The sequence below is a fragment of the Heptranchias perlo genome, chromosome 3 (genome assembly GCF_035084215.1).
Source record: "Heptranchias perlo isolate sHepPer1 chromosome 3, sHepPer1.hap1, whole genome shotgun sequence".
Taxonomy (NCBI): Eukaryota; Metazoa; Chordata; class Chondrichthyes; order Hexanchiformes; family Hexanchidae; genus Heptranchias; species Heptranchias perlo.
The window spans coordinates 17978447-18004304 of record NC_090327.1 but is presented as its reverse complement, the minus strand read 5'-3'; the positions used below and the strand labels follow the sequence as shown (position 1 = coordinate 18004304).

General features: G+C 44.6%; 1 protein-coding gene across 2 annotated transcripts in view; it reads left to right on the top strand.

Annotated features, from left to right (window-relative positions):
• Nucleotides 1–25858, top strand: part of LOC137310733 (microtubule cross-linking factor 1) — a 186059-nt gene that overhangs the window by 119100 nt on the left and 41101 nt on the right. For both annotated transcript variants that reach the window (XM_067978397.1, XM_067978396.1), the window contains exons 10-11: nucleotides 9285–9452; nucleotides 10875–11126. In XM_067978397.1, the coding sequence (XP_067834498.1) occupies nucleotides 9285–9452; nucleotides 10875–11126 (420 nt within the window). The remainder of the gene's footprint in view (nucleotides 1–9284; nucleotides 9453–10874; nucleotides 11127–25858) is intronic.

Genomic DNA, 25858 nt, shown 5'->3' with positions numbered 1-25858 from the left:
CTTATAACGTGCCGTGTGTCACTTTAGAAACATGAGCAGTGACAGACAGGTCTTATCAGCTGGTGTGGTTGGTGTCTGTCAGTCAATACCCTTCATCACTAATGTTCCCATTATAATTCATTAAGTGGTATAGAGCACATTGGATTTAGTTAATAGTGATTGAAGCAGATGACAAGGGTTACAGAGTGCCCACTCATCTTTCTGTGGAGAAAGAAAGTACCCTTCTCAGTCACTGAATATTTAACGTTTTTTTAAAATGCTGTGTACAGGCTGCAGTGTGAAGTCACAGGGACTGTCGTAAATATCACTATGGAGTCAGATCAGCAGCATTAAACTGGCATAAAACGTTTTGAAAATATATATTTCAAGCCATTAACGTTACATTAACATCAACTTCATGGGATATTATTTGCAAGGCGCTTCTCTTACTTTAAAATAAGAATGGAGAGAAGCTAAATCTCTGTCCTACCAGTCAGACTTCTCCCCCCCCCTCCCCGCCTTCCTCTCACCCCCCCAGTCCCATTACCAAATCCCACTCCACTCCGCCCCCCCGGCCCCCAGCGAGCAGTACGAGTGCAATCCCGAGAATCCACTTTCTAAAAAATGTTTTATCCAGAAGCTAGCTTTTTTTATTATTTCTGTTATAGCATTAAACCAGAAATTTAGCTCTTTGTGCTTCTACCCACTGGTCTGCATTTTTCAACATCAGTTCTCCCTGGGCCAAAAGGACTAAAGCAGAACCCGCCAACCTCTACAGGCAAGAGAGTTATAAAACAAGCACTGGGTTTGGGTGCTGATTGTGTATGTCTGCATCACTGGGCGGGGAGTGAATCCAACCATGGGCACAATGCTTCAATTGCAGACTGCCATTTAATTAGCCAATTAATCATATACTCAACTCAGTTATAAAAAAATCTTTGCATTAGGAACCTACGTTACGGGGGAGGTTTAAGGAAATTGAGGTTGTTCGCTTTTAAGAAGAGATTTTGAAGTGGCCAAATTTTCAATTTTGAAGATTATGAAGGAAGTTCAAGCAAAGTTGATCTATGCAATTGTTCACTATAACAGGGGGTACAAATACTAGGGGACATTAACAGTAAGAAAAGAAACCTTTATACACTAAATATAACTGACTTATGGAATAACCAACCAGGGAAAAGCTTCAATAGTATAAATAAGTTTGAGGAGCAATTAGATGTGTTTCTGGAGAGAAATGTGGGGACAAGACAGAAATATAAGGATTAAGATTAATCAGGAAGGGACATACTTGTCGGTCCCGATATTTGCGGGGAAGGTGCAGGGGAGGCTGAAAACAGCCAAAGAACCCTGCAAGGCCGGGGATGCGGAGGTCCTGCCGAATCTAACAGCAGGACCTCATTATAATTTTTTGGACCCGGTTCCCGCCCCCCCCACCGCCAGCCGGCCAAATGGACAGCCTGTCCAGCGGCCGGAAAGGAAAACCAGCGACAGGAGGCCGCAGCTGGGGCCCCTTGGGGATGGTCCACATCAATCGGCCGGGGTAGGTCGGACATCGCGGCTTGGGAGGGAAGATCGGGGATCGCAGCGGGGGGGACGATCGGGCATTGTTGCTTGGGCAGGAGAGAAGATATCGGGGCTGGGGGGGACGGGGACAGTGGTCGACGACCGGGAAGGGGGGAGAGAGGCGGCGATTGGCAGGGGAAGGCCGAAGGCTTCCTTGAGGGGCCGGTGGGGGGAAGCACTCCTGCTCCTCTTGGCCCACAAAGAGTGCTGGAAAAGGCACCCGCCCTCCCATTCACTGCCGGGCTTCCCGACCACTGGGAAACCTGCGTGGCAGCAATGATTTTTAAATCAGGCCCCCATTTGCACTGTGAGAACCCGATTTAAATATGTTAATGAAGTGTCCCACCTCTTCACGGCACTGGGCACGTGCGCGGCGGGTTAGGGTCGCTTTACATGGATTTGACGGTTTAACCGCGCCCCCTCTCCCCGACTTTCTCCCACCCATCGTGGGGGGGGGGGGGTTAATATCAAGGCCAACGTTGAGTCCAATGACCTTTTCTTGCTAAAAGTTCTGAGGTTTTAAGAAGGTAGAGTACTGGAGTACCATGTCCCCATTACAGAGCATTGTCTTGTTAAAGGACATCGGCAATACTTTGGGTAGCAGCTTTGTAAGTAACTATAGTGCTTGACTTAACAGGTTAGAATGAATGAATGAATGAATGAATAGAATCTCTCATTCCTGTAGTCCACAGCTTATTAGCAATTTTTTAAGGGAAATTTTTGCCACCCCAGAGCGAAAGGTTGGTTTCTTTCTCCCGTTTCCGTTTTAATTGGTGCCCAAAAGACTCCATCAACACGAACAGAGTGGCCAAAAAATGAATTATTTTGATGTACAACCTGCTCTCTGTCCCTTAAATGCTTGCTATATAAACTTTATTTACATGGCAACAGTTGTTGTTGTGCTGGTGCTCAGTTCTAAACATATATGATGAGTCACAGGACTCAGTTTTTTTAAATGTTTGTGCTGACAGTGAACATATGAAAGTTATGCTGTGCTTGTAGCATACGGGCAGGGCAATGTTGCTACCAAATGACTGACAGTTAGCTGAGGTAGTTTAAAGTAGAGTCACTTTAGATTCCTTGAAAGCATTTTGCTTTGCTTGCACTTCCCAGGGTTAACTTGTGATTGATGGCTTCTCATATGACCTACTCATAGTTGAAACGATTACACTGGCACTCATTCTACACTGATTGCAGCCAGTTCAACAGCACATTGATATAGGTCAGGTCGTAAAATATATGACTTTCTGTTGCCAAGACTTGCCCCTCCTCTCCTGAAGGGGTTGATTCCTTGCTGGGGTACATTTCAACCACTAAAAGTCATTCTCCCGGTATCCTGAACAAATCACCATTGCTCATGTTAGCCTCGTCAGTGAATATCAACTAAGGGTTGGATCACAGCCAAGCTTGATCGTGTCCTTACTCAGCCTGCACACATGTCCACTTTCAGACGTCATTGGGCAGCAATTAGGAGCAGGATCCCTGGTTGATTCGGTTTTCTCCTCTCCCTAACCCAGACGCACCGAGACCAATTATCGTCCCTCCTACCGTTGCTATGGCTGAATGTCAGCTAACGTAGCCTAGGACCTTCCTGGTCCACACGGATTAGCTACCCACTAGGTAAATTCTCAGTGCCACCAGGAGAGCCCATGAAGGGGATCCTAATTTATTGGTGGAAAGGAAAATGCTCCCCACCTGAAGGTACTGACTGTTAGAACCATTGTACCATAGAAGTTTACAGCACAGAAGGAGGCCATTTGGCCCATCGTGTCTGTGCCATTTTTTTTGCTAGAGCAAAGCAAAATTAACCCCACTGGCCTGCATTCTCCTCATATTTCCTCCACTTTAAATATTTATCCAATTTTCCCTTAAAAGATGCAATGGTCTCAGCTCCAACAAGATCCTGCATAATGAAATTTCTCCTAAACCTTCTCCTCATTCTTAACGACAGTTTTTAATTGTTGACCTCTCATCACTGACTCCCCAGGTTAGGGAAATAGTCTTTCCCTATTCACCCTTCATAATTTTAAAAATCTCTATTAAATTTCCTCTTAGCCTGGAGTAAAGTTCTAAGGGTCCTGACAGCCAGCCCCTCCAATACCTCACCCCTGCCCATGTTTGAGCATGCCATTCTATCACGGAGGGCCACAGCCGAGCCTGACCCTCACCCGAAATCCACACACCGAGGGGCCGACTTTAACTCTGCCCACATGGCAGAATCCGCGCATGAAGTTAAAATGGTTTGTGGGACTAAAACGCAATCTGCCTTTCTGTTGGCCCCAATCTTAACCTGCTCATCTAGGCAGGCGTAAGGGACACCGGCCGGACGCCAACGAGGTCCTTCTCTAAATATGCAGAGCAGGCTCAAATGACATCCATTTTAGCTGGAGGCCTTCGTTGGGGAAGCCGTGGTGGCGAGACCCTCGCGACCACTTACCCGACTGTTTCTCTGGGTCCCCTGCGGTAGCCTCCTGCCGCCCGACACCCAGCTCCTGCTCGCCAGCCAGCTGCCTGCCGGGAGGCTGACAAGGCCTGTACAGATAAGAACATAAGAAATAGGAGCAGGAGTAGGCCAATCGGCCCCTCGAGCCTGCTCCGCCATTCAATAAGATCATGGCTGATCTGATCCTAACCTCAAATCTAAATTCATGTCCAATTTCCTGCCCGCTCCCCGTAACCCCTAATTCCCTTTACTTCTCGGAAACTGTCTATTTCTGTTTTAGATTTATTTAATGATGCAGCTTCCACAGCTTCCTGGGGCAGCAAATTCCACAGACCTACCACCCTCTGAGTGAAGAAGTTTCTCCTCATCTCAGTTTTGAAAGAGCAGCCCCTTATTCTAAGATTATGCCCCCTAGTTCTAGTTTCACCCATCCTTGGGAACATCCTTACCGCATCCACCCGATCAAGCCCCTTCACAATCTTATATGTTTCAATAAGATCGCCTTTCATTCTTCTGAACTCCAATGAGTAGAGTCCCAATCTACTCAACCTCTCCTCATATGTCCACCCTCTCATCCCCGGGATTAACCGAGTGAACCTTCTTTGTACTGCCTCGAGAGCAAGTATGTCTTTTCTTAAGTATGGAGACCAAAACTGTATGCAGTATTCCAGGTGTGGTCTCACTAATACCTTATATAACTGCAGCAATACCTCCCTGTTTTTATATTCTATCCCCCGAGCAATAAAAGCCAACATTCCGTTGGCCTTCTTGATCACCTGCTGCACCTGCATACTAACCTTTTGATTTTCTTGCACTAGGACCCCCAGATCCCTTTGTACTGCAGTACTTTCCAGTTTCTCGCCATTAAGATGAGGCGTGGGAGCTAAAATCTTGACTTTGGCTTGTACTAATGCTCTTTCTCACTCCACATCTTTAAAAGCTGCAGAAACAGCTGCAGTAAAGCTGTTAAGTTTCCACTTAGCCTGGAGTAAAGTTCTAATGGTGCTGACAGCCAGCCCTCCAATACCTCACCCCTGCCCATGTTTGAGCCTAGACCTTGAATGTCAGCATGCCATTCTGTCATGGAGGGCCACAGCCGAGCCTGACCCTCACCCGAAATCCACACACCGAGGGGCCAATTTTAACCCTGCTCATATGGCAGAAACCGAGCATGAAGTTAAAATGGATCATGGGACTAAACTGAGCCAAAAAGGCCTTCCTGTATTGTTTAGTAACTGTTTTCTTTAGCTCTGTTAAAACTTTTACCCTCTCTCTGTGGTGGCTTTTCCTGAATCTGCTAAAATTTTCACTACAACCCTTTGTCACTTTCTTTCTCTTTTTTTATATAAACTAACGCCATAGTTCCTCTGAACTTTCCTTTCTTATTCCTCCAAAGCTCCAGGTGTGGCATCCTGTATGAATTTCCTCTTCCCTCGATCCTCTCAATGCCGAAATCAAAAGTTATTGCATTGTCTCCTACTCGTTGTTTACCAGGACCTGAAAATGGTGGAACTCTTTACCTTCCTCCCTTCCTACAATCATAGACTAATTTATAGAGTTTGATTGCAATGATTAGTCAACAACTCCATTATCATTGTATCATGGGACTACCACCATGGTAGAAAGTGAACTGGATGGACTGTGGTTTTTATCATCCACCAATTCCTACGTTCCTACGTCCTGCACTACTTTTTAAAAAATGTTTCTCTAGGTTTTAATTTTCCTGTAACTGTTTACCTCCAACAGTTCCTCTCACAGAGCTTCTCTTGGCTCTCCTTGCCCTTGTCCACACCTTTCTTTGATTCTGTTCCCATTGTCTGATTCGTTCAAGTCTGTCTGGGTGACGGTGATTCCCAGCACTATCTGTGCTGCAGCAGCACTTTGTCAAAGTTGCAGAGGACAAGTAAAACTGCTTGAGTTACGGCAGCAGAAAAGTGAAAACTCTTCAGCTAACGATAGCATTCAACCTCTTTCTCCCCTCCTCTCCTGAAGGTGTTACATTCTTGCTGATTCCAAGGGCACCGGACACCCTTGGGTACCTCCAAATGGCCACTCCTCGCTTTTGAGAAACAAAATTTTATTTACCACCAGCTACTGAATGCACCTGAACACGTCCACTCTTTGCACAAATGAGCTCTGATTTGTCTTTGTAATCCACACTTTAATTTCAACCTGCAGTGTACCACAGGAAATACAGAATCTCAGTACATAATATGCAAAGTGAAGGGTTTGCCAATTTACGTGAAATCTTCCCATCCTATCCCATCAGCCTATAGCTACAAGGCTGTCAGTAGAGCATAGATCCTTTTTACAATGATCAGCTAATAGATGGGCCTCTTCCCGCAGGGATGTTTCCATCTTGTGCTTAGCCCACATGACTGCCCATGGCAGCAGCTGAACCAAATGCAATTTTACTTCAGGTTTATGCCCCTCGACGTGTGCTTCCAACTACCGAGGGGGAAATGCCTTGTCCAGTCTTAATACTGTACGACTGTGCCCACAACTTCCTTATGGGTACTGAGGAAATAACAAATTCAGCTGTAAAATTAAGCTGATAGTCCATTCTAACATTACAATGCACAGGAGACCAGGGGAATGGGGGGGGGGATGGGGCGGAAACTGATTTTTAACCATCATAAGTCAAAAATAATGCTGAGCATTATTGTCTCTAGGGTGGCATTGGCTTGTGGATAGGCTGCACTATTTCCTGTGAAACTATTTCCCACTTGGAATGGCTAAAAACTGTCAGCATAGAATCACCTGGCACAACCCACAACTAGCTTGTAATAATGGATTTCTTTACAAATTCCTATTGCTCTGCTTTTCTTCCAACTATCACAGTTTAAAGCTATGGCTTTGCTTCTGGTTGTTATTATGAAGCTTGTAGAAGCTGTGATGTACTTGATGCTATTGAGGACTTGGATGAAGCTCACTGTGTATTCTGGCCATGAGGAAAGCAGTACTGGAAAACTGTTAGGTGAGAGGGTCCTGTCAAAATTGCTAATTTATTTATTCAAGGTGACTGTACAACCTCCCTTTCCTCCAGCCAAATAGTTTGAAGCTATTAATAAATTGGATCCAGACAAAGGAAGCACGATTCTATTGAATCCATGGGAGACTCATGCTTGCTGGCTGGCTTCCCTGGCTTAGCAACGGTTGCTCTGACTCACTGCTCCCACAGTTTACGAGCAGTTGTAACTACATCATTAGACACATTTGGGACCCAGGGTATAGAGTAGTGTGTACACCATCAGTTTTTAAACTGGGGTCCGCGAGAATATGCAAAAGGGCCCACTAGATCATCGGTCATGTCCTGTCTGTCTCACCTCATCACTGTACATGTCGATTTAAAAGCGCATTATTTCTGTTGCTGTACACTGATCAAGAGAAACATTCTCCGCAATGATAGCAATCTTCTCCTTTGGTGAGGTGACACTGTCTGTCAGAAGTTAGCACAGGGGTGCCCAGGAATGGGTCAATAGTTGCAGCTGGTTCATTCAGTAAAAGTAAGAATCTCTACAACCATCAAACTCCATTGCTTCATCAGCAGTTATAAGTAGCTATGCATTTTGTATATTGGTATCACCTTTACCTCTGGGTCAAAAGGTTGTGGGTTCAAGTCCCACTCCAGGACTTAAGCTATGGTGCTTTGGACTCTCCAGGAATTGAAGATTAATTTCCTGGACACTGCTGCGAGCAACCCGGGAGGAAAATTATAGGGGCTTTAAAAAAATGTTTTTTTTCATATTATTTGATTAGTTTTAGAAATATTGGAAATGGGAAAAATGGCTGTTTGTCTGGGTGGGACGGTTGGAGGCAGGAGGTCATGTGATGAAACCTCCAAGAATACGTCCAGCCAGAGTTGGCAACCCTAATTTAAGCACATAACCTCGGATGACAGGCCAGTACAAAACTGAAGAGGTACTGGATTATTGGAGGAGCAGTCCTTCAGATGAGAGAAACTGAAATGCCATCTTCCTGTTCAGGTGGATGTTAAAGGTCCAATGGCACTATTCAGATTACGAACAGGGAGTTCTCCCGGTGCCCTGGCCGACACCACCAGAAACAAATTAAATGGTCATTTATTTCATTGCCATATGTGGATGTTTGACGTTTGCAAAATACCTGTTACATTTTCTTATGTCATTGTACTTCAAAGTAATTCAAGGTATGTGAAGTGTTTAAATGCAAGATTTTCATAAGTTACAGCATTGGAGTTATATCCCCTGCCCCCCACCCCCCGCCATGAATTGTTTTTTGACTATGAGTGCCTTTAGGGTACTTTCATTTTCAAATTTTCTCCTGACTCATGCTAGGGGATGTTTCCATGGAGGCAGGCTGCCATCTTTACTATACGAGCTAGTGTTAGCAGGCTGTTTTCTATAGGAAGTATCCTAGCCAAGTCTGATGCTGTTCTCACCCAGCTTGCACACATACCCATCTTCTGCAGGTCACTGAACCGTGATCTGGAGCAGGAACCCTGGCAGTTGTTTTCTTTCTTTCGACCTTCTCTAGCCCAGGGAGACTGAGATAAATTATAGTTTCTCAACTCCCATCCCTGACTGACGTCAGAAAACTCAACACAGACCAGGAATTGAACTAGGAAACCTCCTGTTCTGTGTGTGACAATACCCATAAAGACCCCTTTATTAAGGCAGGCCTCTCCCCATTTGATTTTGTGAGTTGTATCTTCAAAAAGCTTCAGACCTTCTTGTGGACATTATCAAGGCTACACAGAAAGTTGGTGATTTACGTTATGTATCGCACTGGGGTGAATGGGAATAAAACACCCATTAGTTGACTTTAGGCATTTGGATCACATTTTGGGTAATTAGTCACAAAAGAATTATACTTAACAACAAATAGGAGAATTCCTCTGCACTTTTGCAAAACTCCATGCACAAGTGTTACTGTAAGTTTTATGTTAAAACAGTTCCATGATGGCAGCAGTTAACAGTTAGGATTGCCTTTAGTGCCTCTGGCCAAGAGAGAGGAAAGTCATCTTGGGTTCCCACTCCTGATTGTGGTCTAGTGATCCCTGCTAAGAATTACATGTGGATCTAGGGGTTAGGACAGGATCAGACTTGGCTACAGTGACCTCTGTCGTTAAAAACCTGCCTAATACTCATCATGTCACATGAAGAATGACCACTTAGTCCTCGGAATTGTAGCCCAGCAAGAGCCATAATCTTCAAGAGAGAAAGGCATAAATTAAAGGCACAGAAAATTGGGGAAGGGGCGGAGAAATCCACGGCCCAATTTAAAAACAGCTAATTATGTGATTACCTCATTTCTGCAGGCCAGAGAAAACCGAAGGATTCTGATTGCTCTGAAGTCTATTTTGGAGGAGTTTGGTGCTGAGCTCGGGGATGAGGAGAAACGCCGCTATGAACTACAGCAGCAGTACGCTAATGAGAAAGCTGCCTGGGAAATGGAATACACAGAGCAAAAATGCCAACTTGCCCAGGTAACTGCCAATATTTGCATTGACCATGTGAACAGTGGAAGGAAACCCTCCAGAAGGGTGTGAAGATAGGTTCAGGTACACTGCTCTCATTCCCCATTGGGTACTTGTTATATTCTCTGAACAAATAACATACTTAAGGATAGTGCGAATCAACCAAAGCTTCAACAAATACATTTTTAAAAGCCATCACTTATCATCGAAAGCTACATTTCAAATGAAATTTCACAAGAGCCAGTAACATTATTGCTGTACTGAGTGTTGACAGTGGCCCTTTGAAGGGGTGGACACATAAAAGTGAAGGTGCACCACATGTTCAGACTTTTTTTCACCCAATTCGTCCCTCCTCACCTGAAGGTGCTGGCTCTCTTGCTAGGGGTACGGTTCCATGGGTACCAGCAGCCCTCAGGGTACCGAAGCCAGCTGGTCATCCGTCACGTGTGAACATGGACAGTGGGAGAGGAATTTTAACCCAGCCCCTCCCTCGCTCAACGGAAACCAGACTGGAGGGGGGCAGTTAAAATGAAGTGGGGGACATAGCCAATTCTCTTCCCGCCCCAATCTAGCCGACTGCAATTTTAAATTGCTGGTGGCAAACGCACCCACTGGACGCCTTTAAATAGGCAGATCTAATTTTACTTTGAGGCCTGAGCGGGGGAGCAGTGGTTGCTTCCTCACCAGGCCAAAGCTGTCGTGAGCTCTATTGAGGGCCAGAAGAGATCCAGTAAGGTCAGTTTTTAAAATTTATTTATTTGACGTTTCGATGTGGGCCAAGAGGAGCAGGATTGCTCCTCCGGGTCCTACAAGGAAACCTTGGGTCTTTCATGTTCTTCCTCACCCCACCCTCCCAGCCGTTTTGGTCAGGATGTTGGCAAGCGGCATACTAATGTGGCCCAGTCGATTAAAAGCGGCCGAGCCTCCCTGGTACTGCTGCTAGACAGGCCGGCTGCTCGCTAGGCCGCATTCTCACCCGGGGGTTAAAATCGACCCCTGAGTGTAAGCAGACCATGTGACCATGGGGGGTCATCGCAGCTGAGCCCAATATTGCCGTCACACACAGCCCTTATACACGCATACTTTCTAGCAGGGATCACTGGATAGCAATCAGAAGTAGGAACCCTGGCTGATTTTATTTCCCACGCCTAACCCTAGACACAAAGGTCAACTGTAGCACCTCTACTGCTCCACTCAGTGAAGTCGGCTAACTCAGCATTGATTGAGGATTGGACCTGGGAACCTTGCTGGTCTGTCTCACTCAGCATCACGTTGGCTGGAGCATTTACCTACTAAGTTATTGGGGCAACTAGGCCTGTCAATCTTTTATTAGATTTATAATTTTTAAGGAGATGTTAGAATTGGAAGAAGTACTTCAAGCACTTATTAATGTCATTTTTGGTATTTGAGAACTACATTTTTATGTGGCAGTTTGAAGAGAGGGTCGGAAAACAGTCCAGCAAGCGGGGCTCCATTGATCCCAAAGACGTGTTCAAGCGGGAGCGGGAGGAGCAGCGGAAACTGCTGGCCGACAGTCACAGTCAGGTCATGGATCTCCACTGGCAGCTGCAGCACTCCGAAAAGAACTGGAACCGTGAGAAGGTGGAGCTGCTGGACAGGTTCGACAGAGAGCGACAAGAGTGGGAATGGCAAATGAAGGAACTACAGAGCAAACTGGAGCAGGTGGGTAAAAGGAGGAGCTTGTCAAGGGGGGGGGAAAAAAAAACGACGTTGTACTGAAAAGTCTGTCCGTGGTTGAAGTGAGTGACTTAATGTCGCGCAAAATAAACTCCATTGACTACTGAAGTTTGGCAGTGCACCCATCGCTACTCTAGGTGGAATAGTCACTGCATTTGTGCAGAGTGGATGCGGGGTACCGCAGGTGATGCAACAGTGGCAGCTTGCAATGAAAGAGTTGCTCAATGGTCTTGTTTGCAGGGTCAAGTGAGTCAGGGGACGGGGGAATGAGGTATCCTGTTCTTCATAATAAAACATCATGAAACCTTTACCATCCAGGAGAGCAGATGGAACCTTACATTTGAGAGAAAGTGACTGATGTGAGAATAATAGTGTGGGACTGAAATGTTGTACACAATAGGGAAAGATTTCCTCTGGTCACTATTTGTTAGTGAAATCATAAACAGGTTCTTTCAGACACCTGAACAGTTTCACTAGAAATAGCAAACCAGGGTGGGGGTGAATTTCCTCACCATTTTCAGCATATTTCCAGCGCTTAGTTACATTACAACAGTGACTACACTTCAAAAAGTACTTTGTTGGCTGTGAGGTGCTTTGGGACATCCTTAGGTTGTGAAAAGCGCTGTAAAAAAGGCAAGTTTTTTTTTTAACCTGGACAAGTGCATTTTTATGGCAGGATAATCAGGCACAAGATGTGTCGGCCAGCATTCCTCTGTAAAATAACTCCCCCCAGAGCTCCCTCATGCTTTTTAAGCCCTTCCCATTTCCGCCCTCATTTTATGTGAAAATGAAAGGTTTCTGATTCTGGAAAGTTTCAGTAGCAATTTCTTTAGCGGGGAAGCACATTTTGAACCAATTTTTTTTTGCCATTCTGCGTATACACCTGGACTTGCTTCTCACTGCTTCTGCTAGAGTCAGCCCACCAGCAGATTTTCACCCCACCTCACCCCTTCACCCCCTAACCGCAGTCCGGGCTTCTCAGCAGCAGGTACGGCGTTCCCTGCGGACATACCCTTGTATTCCATTATCGTGGAGGAGAAGGGAGAGCAGCACAGGATGGAGCAAATGAGAGTCAGGCAGTATTTTTAAGGAGGATACACCTCACTGCGTATTATCCTGGCGATGGAATATACAGGTAGCACATGTCATATGAGGAGATGTGTATGAGAAGAGGGAGCTTCACCTAAGAGGCAGTAGGGCAGCCTACTGCATGAGGACCTGCAGCCAGGCTCCTCCACCTACATTGTTCTCTCTGTGGCTATTAGGGTGACCCACAACACTCTACTGTTATGGCTTATTTCAGGCACCCACAGGAAATCTCTGTAAGGTCAGGTTGCAGTAAAAGCAGTCATTTTACAGAAGAACTTAGCGATTCATCACCTTTGGCATCACAGCAAGGCAACAGCGAGATAGAGCCATTCAGCTTTACAGGGTTGCTGGCTTTCCGTCCGGGGTGCACTTGATGGCACATTACTTTGCGAGCTCCAACAGAAACCCCCCCCCCCCCAAGTACCTCAACAAGAAGGGCTTCCACTCTCTCAATGTAGAGATTGTGTGTGGCAGCATGCAGAGGATCCTACACTTTAATGCCTGATATGGTGGAAGTTGTCACAATGCCTTCATTCTTTGAAGTTCGGGCCTCCTTGAACTATTCAGGGCAATGGCTTGTGGGTGACAAAGCCTACCTCCTGCTCCCTTGGTTAATGACCTCAGTAAGGGTGGCCTAAACATCAGCAGAGAAAAGCTACAATGAGACCTTTACAATCCTCATCGAGAGGACCTTTGGGGTCCCATAGGCACACTTTCACTGCCTGGAGAGGTCCAGAGGGGCTGTACAGTATGATCCAATCATATGTTATACATAGTTGCAACCCGCTGTGCCCTTCACAACTTCGCCATACTGAAAGGGCTGGACTTTGACATTGCTGGCAAGGAGGCCATGTGTGTTAAGTGGCATGAGACAGAGTGGAGGAAATGGTTTTTGGATTATGCATGTAAATAATTGCTGTTAGAGGAGATGAGTAATCACATTGCAAGATGCTAACTTAGAGCAACTCCTAACCAGAGTGTATTGTGAAGGGTTAGTTGAACAAGTGTTGCCTTTAGTGGGCGGAGGGTGCTCAGGGTGGCCAAGGAAGAAAAGGAAAAGTGTCCCGTGTGCTACCTTGACTGGCCTGGCGAGGTCATTGAGCTTCTTACGGCACTGCTTTGCAGTCCTTGGGGAGGGGGGGAGGGTGAGAGAGCTGGCACACATACTACCTCCCTCCAGGTGGTATGAGTGATATTTCTATCAGGTTTGCTGCCATGGACATCCAGCAATCTGTGTCTCCTGATGTCAATTTTCTCGAGCAGGGATTGCAGGTCAGTGTCAGTGAGGTTATGCCATCTTCTTCTGTTCGTAGGTGTGCCATTCCTTGCTGCCAGCTGCTCCTGTTGTAGATATTCTTGCAAAGTATCAGAAAAAGATTGATGAGCCATGCAGTGAAGTTAGCTGAGAGTCAAGAGAGTTAGTCAGGCACTGCTCCTTCCTTATCTACTTGGCCCTCAGTCTGCTACTGCAGTGTTCAGACAGAACTGTCTTTTTAAAGGCTGCACTCTCATTTCCATGCACCCCAGCAGATAAATCACATTTTACACGGGTTTTATGCAAATGACTAGACCAATGAATATGCAAATAAGTGGACCCGTGAAACTATCATGTAAAGATCTCTCTAGACCACCAGAGGCCGTAAATCTTTTTCCATTGACGTAACAGGGATGCAACTCGTTGCGTGGAAATTCACCCCCATGAAGTCTTTCCACTACATTTACGATGTCACTAGCAGACAGTGATCAGAGGAAATCTTCCCCCAAGATGTAGGGGAAATGATAACCTTGGAATTACAGTAACCTGAAAGCTAGAATTTGCTTCCTTTCTTCACAGCTCTTGGCTGTTTCATACCATAGGTTGGCATTGCCAATTCTGAATGTTTTTAATCGCAGCTGTAGTCACCATATGGGAACTGTTGCTCATATCTCCATTTATTGTCCCGGTTTGCATGTTCTCAACTTTAACTTGACAATCTTAAAAATCGTCTGATTGAAACATTTTAACGAAAATGCAGAATTTATGTGAGAATACTGTATTTCATTGGCGTTTTGTTTCAGGGTTTTGGTTGAGAACATGTGCCGGCTTACTAAGCCAATATGTGCATATACTCACCTTTAGACCCTAGGGAAGATGGGCATCGACCATAACCCCCCCCCCCCCCCGCCCCACCACCTCATACTGCTTCTGTGTCAGGATAGTAAGACTACCAATAAACAAGACGCTGAAAAAGCAGGGGAAGACCCAGAACTAGAACTCCAATGGGCTGAAATCTGTCTGCGCAATATTAGAACCAGCGGGTTTGTACATCCATATGAAATTCCTTAGTTTGATATTTAATGAAGGCAGTATCCTGTTTTAAATAATAAATAGCGAGCAGAGAAAATTTCATAAATTCAAGACGTTAATACATTTGTTGATAATATTTCTGATTACAACCCACAGGAATACAATGTCATCCACATGCCGGAGAAAGTGAAATACAAGCATTAATATCTGAATACAAAGTGGGTTTCGGTAGAGTAGTGGTTATGTTACTGGACTAATAATTCCGAGGCCTGGAATGATAATCCAGACAATGTGAATTCAAATCCCACCATGGCAGTTTGAGAATTTGAATTCAGTTTAAAGAAAAATTTGGAAATAAAAAGCTAGTATCAATAAAAGTAAAGACATTTTTGTGTCAACTTTTTAACATCATAAATTCCTGTGTCCACATTTATCATGAAAACCACTTATGTAAACTTGTGGACTATAACTCTCATTACTAGGTGGCTCTGTATTATCCTTTCCCCACAAATTGCTCAAAATGCTTTTTGAAAACTTTTCAGCCACCAATTTTTTCTTAGTAATTGAAATTTCTAATGTCCAAAATAAGGGTTTAAACATACTTTACAATAACATGATTAAACTTAACCACTGAATTGTCCTTTGTGTCTTTTAATGCCTTCATTAAAGATTTTCCTTGTAGGCCTCAGTCTTTCCTAAAACACTTGGCTAGATACTTTTGCCCAGAGCTATGATACTATAAGCTGAATTTGGATTGTACCACACTGTTATTGTTGTGTCATGCAACTATCAGGGTGATAGAAGGCGAACTAGATGGACCTTGGTCTTTTTTCGTCTAGCAATTCCTATGTTCCTATGTATCATCTAAGCATGTGCAGTGTGCTTGATTTCCCAAGATGTATTAATAACATTCAGTAGCAGACCTACTGGAATATTTTTCTATAGCATTGAGCAGAACCTGTTTAGTTATTATTCAAAATTGAAAGAAGCCAAATTTCAAAAATTTTATTCAAGTAAACTTTAAATTGAGCTTTTTTAAAAAGGACTGTGTGTTTTAAAATAGGCTTTGCTTGTGTGTGAGAGTGATAAAGAAAACGACTGCTGATTACACACCTGTTGTAGCTTTTATTTTGTGTTCTTCAGAAGGTGCATTAAGCCGAGAGAGACAAAGGAGTAGAATTTCCAAGGAGGTTCTCCTGATCGGTGGAAGAGTGGCGCAAACCCCTGAGAAACGGCATAATCCTAATTTGAGTTCACTTTTCAAAAAAATTATTTGGATTTTGAAGCAAACTGCCTCTAATTATCACCAGTGTTACGTTAACCGAACAGCCTCTGATTATCACCTGAGTTTTGTCGATAGTTAGGAAATGCAAACATTTTAATTATTAACAGCTGTCAGGCATAAAGAAACACAGAGAGAGACACACAGTGTGTCTTTCTTTATCTTAATTTGCATTATGCTTTCAAATAATAAAACAAATGAGTTGAATTTTATAAGCTCTAATTATTACCTGTGTTGTGTTGATAGTAATGAGAATATTTACATTTTCTTAAATCTGTGAGACAGAGCCAGAGACTAAAGACAGATAGACACAGTGATACCAGTTTCAAAGCTGAGGATACACAACAAGATGGTATACATGATGCACCAGTTGAAGTTAGGTAAAAGCACCAGTAATTTCTATGGAGGTTCTTCTGATACTCCAGCTGTAACTTCGGTGGAAGATTGCTGGAAGCCCTAGAGAAATGGCACAAATAGCTTTTTATTCCATTTTTAAAATTTATTCTCAGGATGTGGGCGTTGCTGGCAAGGCCAGCATTTCTTGCCCATCCCTATTAGTCCTGAAAAGGTGGTGGTGGACTGCCTTCTTCAATCACTGAGAGCGGTTTCATAAAACTGAGTGGCCACTTCGGAGTGCAGTTGATGTGGGACTGGAGTCACATATAGGCCAGACCTGGGTGAGGATGACATGTTTTCTTCCCAAAAGGACATTAGTGAACCAGTTGGGTTTTTACAGTAGTTCGACAGCTTCACGGTCACTTTTACTTTTCAAACTCTCAAACTGCCGTGGTGGAATTTAACTCATGTTTTCGAGATTATTGGTCCAGTAACATAACCACAACCCTACTGTACTCATATGGTCTCATTAAAATAAAATCGGTAAGCTGCCTATCAGCATCCATTTAGTACTGGCAGATCGGCAATTTTATTTTAATGAGGCCCAACCGTGAAAATGGCCATGGGGAACGCACTGGAGAGAGGGAGGGAAATCCATTGGTGTCCTCCACGGAGCCAAGCCACCAGTTGCGATCTAAATGGAAGGCCCAAGCAACCGGGTGGTGGGGGTGGGGGTGGGGGAGTGGCAGTTTAGAAGCAGCCTTCAGCAGTCCCTTTGAGGATGGCTGGTTTGGCTGCTTAATGTACAGTTCCAGCGGATGCATCACGGGCATGGTGCATTTTCTATTCAAAATTGCATCCTGGTCGTGCGTACGTCATAGGGGTGTCGTACCTTAACGAGGCCCCTGCTGTTTCCAGTCGGAGCCCTAGATGCCTATTACCCCACATGCCCCAAGATGTGGGGTAATAGGCATCTAGGGCTCCGACTGGAAACAGCAGGGGCCTCGTTAAGGTACGACACCCCTATGACGTACGCACGACCAGGATGCAATTTTGAATAGAAAATGCCAAACGTCAGCGGGCACAGGGTGGTAAGTCCCCCAATTTCACCTTCGCCTCACTACTATCCCGTTATGCCAAAAAACGGGGCAATAAAGAGACTATAATCAGCCCGTCTTTTCTATTTTACAAAACAGTCAATAAAAATTTGTGCCTGAATAACATTTTTGAAAATAACAAAATAGATTTTGTTAGAAACTCGGCTGGAAACATTCCATCTTTTGGCTAGGTTAAATGCTACTGATGCATCCTGAGAAATTGTGCACACTGCCTATGTTCAGTCTAGAGGACCTGCCTTCAGCTCACGGAGTCACAAAAATAATTCAGTTGATAAATTTAATCATGTTATTGTGAAATTTGTAATGTTTTGATTCTTTTTATTTTGTTTAAAACCTTACTTTGGACATTAAAAATTTCAGTAACTGAGAAAAAAATTGTGAACGAAAGTTTTTTGAAAAAGTATATTGAGTGAATCAATTGGTTCATCAACATACCATGATGGTGAAAGTTTCATGATGTGAAATGTATACGTAGGAATTTACAATGAGAAAAGTTGACACAAAAGTGTGACCAAAATACATGACAACAGGAAGTAAGATTTGTAGACAAGAATTGCATTCAGGCATAAGGGGTGGGATTTTAACTGCCTGCGGGTTTCTGCCCAGGAAACTGCTGGTTTCAATTAGATTCCCGCCCAGCACGGCAGAATAACATCTATATATTACATTAAAAATCTTGGGGTCAATTTTAACCTTACTTGCCAGTGGAAACTGAGCGTGTAGGCAGTTAAAATCGACCGAGTGACTTGCTCGCCAATGTCCCACCTGGATCCCACCATCTTCACTTTTAACCTGCTCTTCTGAGGCACCCAGCTGAAACCAGTGGGGTCCTGCTTTAAATATACACATTGGCATCAGATGTTGTCAAGGGCCCCGACCGCGATTTTAACTCTGACCTGAGTGGGGAAGCTGCTCTTTTTCCGCCAGGTAAAGTCAAGTAAGAAGAGGATCAAAAGCAGGAGTTGTGCTCCTCCTGGCCCCACAAAGGAAAGTAAAAATTTTATCTTGTATTATCCCTTTTGCTCCCGATCCTCTTCTCACTTGATTTTACCTGATGAGAAAGCCGCTAGGGCTTCCCCGCTCAGAATGGAATTCAAATCGCAGTCGGGGCCCTATGGCATCATCAGACCCTAATCTGCATATTTAAAGAAAGACCCCACCGCTCCAGGTGGGTGCCTTTGCCACCTGCTCAGAAGAACAGTTTAAAATTGAAGACGGCGGGACATTGGCGGGAAGTAACCCAGTCGACTTTACTGACTATCCACCCAGTTTGCAAAACTGTCAAAACCCCTTCAAGATCAAGTCCTTAGTTGCTATCCACCTAGACATTTGAAAGGTTTCGTCTGGAGCCAGCATGGGGTGGGGGTGGTGGTGGGGGTCAGGACCCAACCATACCTAATGCTGTCAGGAAATAAAATTGGCGTAATATATTGCACACCCTTAAGACAGTCAAGTTGGGAGTGGCCTGGAGACAATGACAGAGAAACAACAGATGGAAGATGACAGCAAAACCAAACAGGAGATAGAAGTTTACGGGGAACCAGATGGCTTCCTGAGCCATTTGTTAACAGCATAGACAGTCTGACAGCGCTCTCACACCTGTTTCATTTGGATATGCACACCCATCACAAGGAGGTCACAAAATACATTCAGAATAACACTCCACGTAAATACCAATATTCAGGTACTTTGATATCAGGACTGGCCTCATCATTAATAAACTATGATTATTAATGATAGTTTAAGGCTTTTGTTCCCTTTAACTAACATAAGACCTCAGCACCTCTAGTCTTTGATTTATGACTAACATGTTAGCTCCAATTGAAATATGTAGGTTACAAAATGGCTGATTCATCTTCAATAGATACAGAAAATGCTGGGACTGCACAGTTGATGAATGGTCACTGAAATATTAACCTATCTTTTCTCTTTCAGTTGCTGACTAACCTGTTGTTCATTTTCAGCTTTTCTCCATCCACACTTTTTCATTTTAACTTTGATATTTGATTCATTTTTAAATCTGTTGACGCTAGCCCTTCACAGAGAGCTGAAGTGTGAAAGTGCTAGTGCAGAGGCAGGTTCAATTGACAGTCAGGAATGTGAAAAATGTCACTTTTCAGAAACTCAGCATTGCTCCAGAATGTGGCTGGAAACATCTGTCAGAGCCTTTTCCCCCGTTTGTTGAAGTATTAGATAGAAACGTCTAGTGGCACACGATCCTGCAGTTAGAAATCTAATTTTTAAAAAAGTTTTGATGAATAATACTAAAGATAATTTTCTGGTTTCCAGTATCTGGTTTGTAATACATAGCATGGGAGCAGTGGTGCAATCATGTACAGTCAGCTTCCTGTGCCATTAGTCTTTGTGGATTAAAGGATGTTTGATGTGGATCAGTACTGTGCCTGTCCCTGTTTGATAATGAAATAAAAAAGTTTTTTGACCACTAGCCCTTTATTACTGTACAGAACCACTGACAGCTGGGAGATTGTGTGTGGAAATAGCCAATTATTTTTAATAGCAAGGATTGTGGTGGGGGAAGGGATTGTTTTGAGGACGACTGAACAGTAGCTGTAGAATAAAGACTAAAGCGAGCTTCCTTCATGGAAAAATCGACAATTTATAAAGCTGCTTAGACCCCGAATGTCTCAGTCAGTGAATATGTCATCATAGCCATTTAACACAAAGCGTGGCCTTGTGGGAAATGACACAGGTTTGGCCATTGAACGAGGCTTGCTGAGTTTAACTGTGACTCTTGTGTCACAACCCATGTTCTTAACAGCTGGGAGTTGTTCAAAACAACATAATGGTGTCACTGTCTGGGGTATTCAGTCTATGGAGGTTTTAAGGTCTATCGGTTTTTCTCTGAAGAAAGCTTGCTTTAGTCAGTGTTCCGTACCCAGCTTAAAACTTGGTAAGGAGTGGGGAACTCTCGTGCTTACATCTGCTGCTTAAGACCTTCCCACCACCCCATTCATGCTGCATATGAAACTAATGCTATTGTAAAAGTATTATATATTTGGCACATTTCTGTTAAGAAATTTATGCTTGCGATCTCAGTGTTTTACGCTGTATTGTTAATGTATTGTGCTCTGCATAGCACAGCAGTGCTGAGCTGTGAAAAGCAGTGCAGCAATCGGATGAATCAGCCATTCTTCATGACCGTTCTCCCCAGAATTTGAATCTCTCGTGGAAGAGATATTGGTTCAGAAACACAAACAAGCATTTGTCTTTCTAAGATCAAAGAGGTGAGTGGTAAGCCCAGCATTTGGCTGATCTTTCCACAAGGAAACTCTTCCCAATCCTGTCTCCTCCAGGGCCTCACTTTAATTGAGCTGTGAGCTCCCAGATTATATTTCTTCAGATACAATAATAATAATCTGAAGTTTTTGGATGAGGCAGATAGATAATACTGGCTTAATATGAACCGAATTTTTTTTATCCTTTTATTTTTTACATGTCTCTCATTTGGCCACTTGCCTTTTGCCTGTCTAAAGCTAAAAGAATGCTTGCACATTCCAACTTGAATATATAAAGTACTCTGTCACAGTTTCCAGCATTTAAACCCCACTTCTAGTGCTGGAGGCAAAGTCTTCAGGATTCTATAAGTGATCAGAGTGAAACCTGTTGGTGGTGGCAGTGGGGGGAGTGGGGGGAGAGATGCGAAATGTTTACTGACCTTTCACTAGCAAACCTTTCAGCTTCTTGTGCTTTCAAGGTGTAAATTTTCAGTATAAAGACTATATTTTTTTCTTCTAAAACATCTAAATAATTTTAACCGTGTTCTCAGTTGTCATAAGGATCATTGACAATAAAAGAGCCAGCTAAGTGTTAATGCAATAAAAAAAAAAGGAGTTGCAGAGATGATAGTGACCTGTCAATGGGGTTCAGTGAAAGGGCAAAGCAGGGCGGAAAAGAATGGGATGGATACACTGGTAGTGAGATGGATGGAGCAGACGTTGCAGTGATCATCATAGAATCATAGAATGGTTACAGCACAGAAGGAGGCCATTTGTCCCGTCGAACCCGTGCCAGCTCTCTGCAAGAGCAATCCAGCTAGTCCCACTCCCCTGCCCTTTCCCCGTAGCCCTGCAAATTTTTTTCCTTCAGCTACTTATCCAATTCCCTTTTGAAAGTCATGATTGAATCTGCCTCCACCACTCTATCAGGCAGTGCATTCCAGATCCTAACCGCTCGCTGCGTAAAAAAGTTTTTCCTCATGTCACCTTTGGTTCTTTTGCCAATCACTGTAAACCTGTGTCCTCTGGTTATCGACCCTTCCACCAATAGGAACAGTTTCCCTCTGTCTACTCTGTCTAGACCCTTCATGATTTTGAATACCTCTATCAAATCTCCTCTCAACCTTCTCCGCTCTAAGGAGAACAACCCCAGTTCCAGTCTATCCACGTAACTAAAGTCACTCATAAAATCATAAAAAGTTACGGCACAGAAGTATGCCATTCGGCCCATCGTGTCTGTGCTGGCCGAAAAAGAGCTATCCAGTTTAATCCCACTTTCCAGCACTTGGTCCGTAGCCCTGTAGGTTACGGCACTTCAAGTGCACATCCAAGTATTTTTTAAATGAGTTGGGGGTTTCTGCCTCTATCACCCTTTCAGGCAGTGAGTTCCAGACCCCCACCACCCTCTGGGTGAAAACATTTCTCTTCAGCTCCCCTCTAATCCTTCCACCAATTACTTTAAATCTATGCTCCCTGGTCACTGACCCCTCTGCTAAGGGAAATAGGTCTTCCCTATCCACTCTATCTACTCCCGTCATAATTTTATATACCTCAATTAAATCTCCCCTCAACCTCCTTTGTTCCAAAGAAAACAACCCCAGCCTATCCAATCTTTTCTCACCACGAAAATTTTCCAGCCCTGGCAACATCCTCGTAAATCTCCTCTGTACCCTCTCTAGTACAATCACATCTTTCCTGTAATGTGGTGACCAGAACTGTACGCAGTAGTCAAGCTGTGGCCTAACCAATATTTTACATAGTTCTAGCATAACCTCCCTGCTCTTATATTCTATGCCTCGGCTAATAAAGGAAAGTATCCCGTATGCATTTTTGACCACCTTATCTGCCTGTCCTGCTACCTGAAGGGATCTGTGGGCTCGCACTCCAAAGTCCCTTTTTTTCTCTACACCTCCCAGTATCCTCCCATTTATTGTTTACTCCCTTGCCGTGCCTTGATTGCCCTCCCCAAATGCATTACCTCACACTTCTCTGGATTGAATTCCATTTGCCACTTTTCTGCCCACCTGACTAGTCCATTGATATCTTCCTGCAGTCTACAGCTTTCCTCCTCACTATCAACAACACGGCCAATTTTTGTATCATCTGCAAACTTCTTGATCAAGCCCCCCACATTCGAGTCCAGATCATTACTATATACCAGGAAAAGCAAGGGACCTAGTACTGAGCCTTGTGGTACCCCACTGGGAACAGCCTTCCAGTCACAAAAACACGAGTCAACCGTTACCCTTTGCTTCCTGCCACTGAGCCAATTTCACCAGGCGTGAATCGGAAGCCGTGGGAAAGTCGCCCAGGTAAGTTTAAAATCGTTTTAACGATCTACTATGTCTGAAATAAAGTACCTTAAGTACCTCAATGAGGTACATTTGGTTCTTTAACTTCCGGATTCGTGAAGCGCACGCACACAGATGAGTCTGTGGCAACCCCGGAAGTTGGCGGGTTGGAGCCGGTTTCTGAACCCGCTTGTGATTTTCACCATTTTTGTAGCCCCCTCATCCCCAATGCACCCACAGTTTGATTTTAAAATCGAGCCCAATATTCTAGTTGTGGCCAAACCATTCTTTTATAAAGGTTCATCATAACTTCCTTGCTTTTGTACTCTTTGCCTTTATTTACAAAGCCCAAGATCCAGTATGTATTTTTAAACCACTTTCTCAACCTGCCCTGCCACCTTCAGCAATTTGTGCACATATACTCCTAAGTCTCTCTGTTTCTGCACCCCCTTTAGAATTGTACCCCATAGTTTATATTGCCTCTCCTCGTTCTTCCTCCCAAAATATATATTTTTTTTATTCGTTCATGGGATGTGGGTGTCGCTGGCAAGGCCAGCATTTATTGCCCACCCCTAATTGCCCTTGAGAAGGTGGTGGTGAGCCGCCTTCTTGAACCGCTGCAGTCCATCTGGTGAAGGTTCTCCCACAGTGCTGTTAGGTAGGGAATTCCAGGATTTTGACCCAGCAACGATGAAGGAACAGTGAAATATTTCCAAGTCGGGATGGTGTGTGACTTGGAGGGGAATGTGCAGGTGGTGTTAATCCCATGTGCCTGCTGCCCTTGTCCTTCTAGGTGGTAGAGGTCGCGGGTTTGGGAGGTCCTGTCGAAGAAGCCTTAGCAAGTTGCTGCAGTGCATCCTGTGGATGGTACACACTGTAGTCACGGTGCGCCGGTGGTGAAAGTTTAGGGTGGTGGATGGGGTGTCAATCAAGCGGGCTGCTTTGTCCTGGATGGTGTCGAGCTTCTTGAGTGTTGTTGGAGCTGCACACATCCAGGCAAGTGGAGAGTATCCCATCACACTCCTGACTTGTGCCTTGTAGATGGTGGAAAGGTTTTGGGGAGTCAGGAGGTGAGTCACTCGCTGCAGAATACCCAGCCTCTGACCTGCTCTTGTAGCCACAGTATTTATATGGCTGGTCCAGTTAAGTTTCTGGTCAATGGTGACCCCCAGGATGTTGATGGTGGGGGATTTGGCAATGGTAATGCCGTTGAATGTCAAGGGGAGGTGGTTAGACTCTCTGTTGTTGGAGTTGGTCATTGCCTGGCACGAATGTTACTTGCCACTTATCAGCCCAAGCCTGGATGTTGTCCAGGTCTTGCTGCATGCGGGCACGGACTGCTTTATTATCTGAGGGGTTGCAAATGGAACTGAACACGGTGCAATCATCAGCGAACATCTCCATTTCTGACCTTATGATGGAGGGAAGGTCATTGATGAAGCAGCTGAAGATGGCTGGGCCTAGGACGCTGCCCTGAGGAACTCCTGCAGCAATGCCCTGGGGCTGAGATGATTGGCCTCCAACAGCCACTACCATCTTCCTTTGTGCTAGGTATAAGTCCAGCCACTGGAGAGTTTTCCCATTGACTTCAATTTTACTAGGGCTCCTTGGTGCCACATTCGGTCAAATGCTGCCTTGATGTCAAGGGCAGTCACTCTCACCTCACCTCTGGAATTCAACTATTTTGTCCATGTTTGGACAAAGGCTGTAACGAGGTCTGGAACTGAGTGGACCTGGCTGAACCCAAACTGAGCATCGGTGAGCAGGTTATTGGTGAGTAAGTGCCGCTTGATAGCACTGTCGACGAAACCTTCCATCATTTGCTGATGATTGAGAGTAGACTGATGGGTCGGTAATTGGCCGGATTGGATTTGTCCTGCTTTTTGTGGACAGGTCATACCTAGGCAATTTTCTACATTGTCGGGTAGATGCCAGTGTTGTAGCTGTACTGGAACAGCTTGGCTAGAGGTGCAGCTAGTTCTGGAGCACAAGTCTTCAGCACTACAGCCGGGATGTTGTCGGGGCCCGTGGACTTTGCTGTGTCCAGTGCACTCAGTCATTTCTTGATATCACGAGGTGTGAATCGAATTGGCTGAAGACTGGCTTCTGTGATGGTGGGGATATCGGGAGGAGGCCAAGATGGATCTTGCACTTACGTGCTGGACTCTGCCATCATGAGGACGAGGATGTTCATGGAGCCTCCTTCTCCCTTTAGTTGTTTAATTGTCCACCACCATTCACGACTGGATGTGACAGGACTGCAGAGCTTTGATCTGATCCATTGGTTGTGGAATCGCTTATCTCTGTCTATAGCATGTTGCTTCTGCTGTTTAGCATGCATGTAGTCCTGTGTTGTAACTTCACCAGGTTGGTAACTCATTTTTAGGTATGCCTGGTGCTGCTCCTGGCATGCTCTTCTACACTCCTCATTGAACCAGGGTTGATCCCCTGGCTTGTTGGTAATGGTAGAGTGAGGACTATGCCGGGCCATGAGGTTACAGATTGTGCTGGAATACAATTTTGCTGCTGCTGATAGCCCAGAGCACCTCATGGATGCCCAGTTTTGAGCTACTAGATCTGTTCTGAATCTATCCCATTTAGCACGGTGGTAGTGCCACACAACACATCGGACGCTGTCCTCTGTGCGAAGATGGGACTTCGTCTCCACAAGGACTGTGCGGTCGTCACTCCTCCCAATACTAGCAGAAGGATAGAGTACAAACTAATATGTTGTTGTCATATAGTGGTTTATCTGATCCTATCTGAAGTAATGTACAGTTCTGGTCACCAAGCCAAAGAAATGATATTATTGCCCTTGAGAGGGTGCAGGACTAGTAACCAGGATGATTTTAGGCATCAGGAATCTAAATTATAAGCAATGGTTAAGGAAGGTGGGTTTCTTTTTGAAAAAATAAGATTAGAATGGAATATCTCAAGGTTAGGAAGAGGACTGAAAAAGTAAATCCAGTCAATTTGTTCACTGTAACGAAGGACTCAAAAATACAGGTTACAAATTTCACCTTCTGCCCTTTCATCTCCTCCCTTCCCACCGTCCAGGGCCCCAATCACTCCTACTGG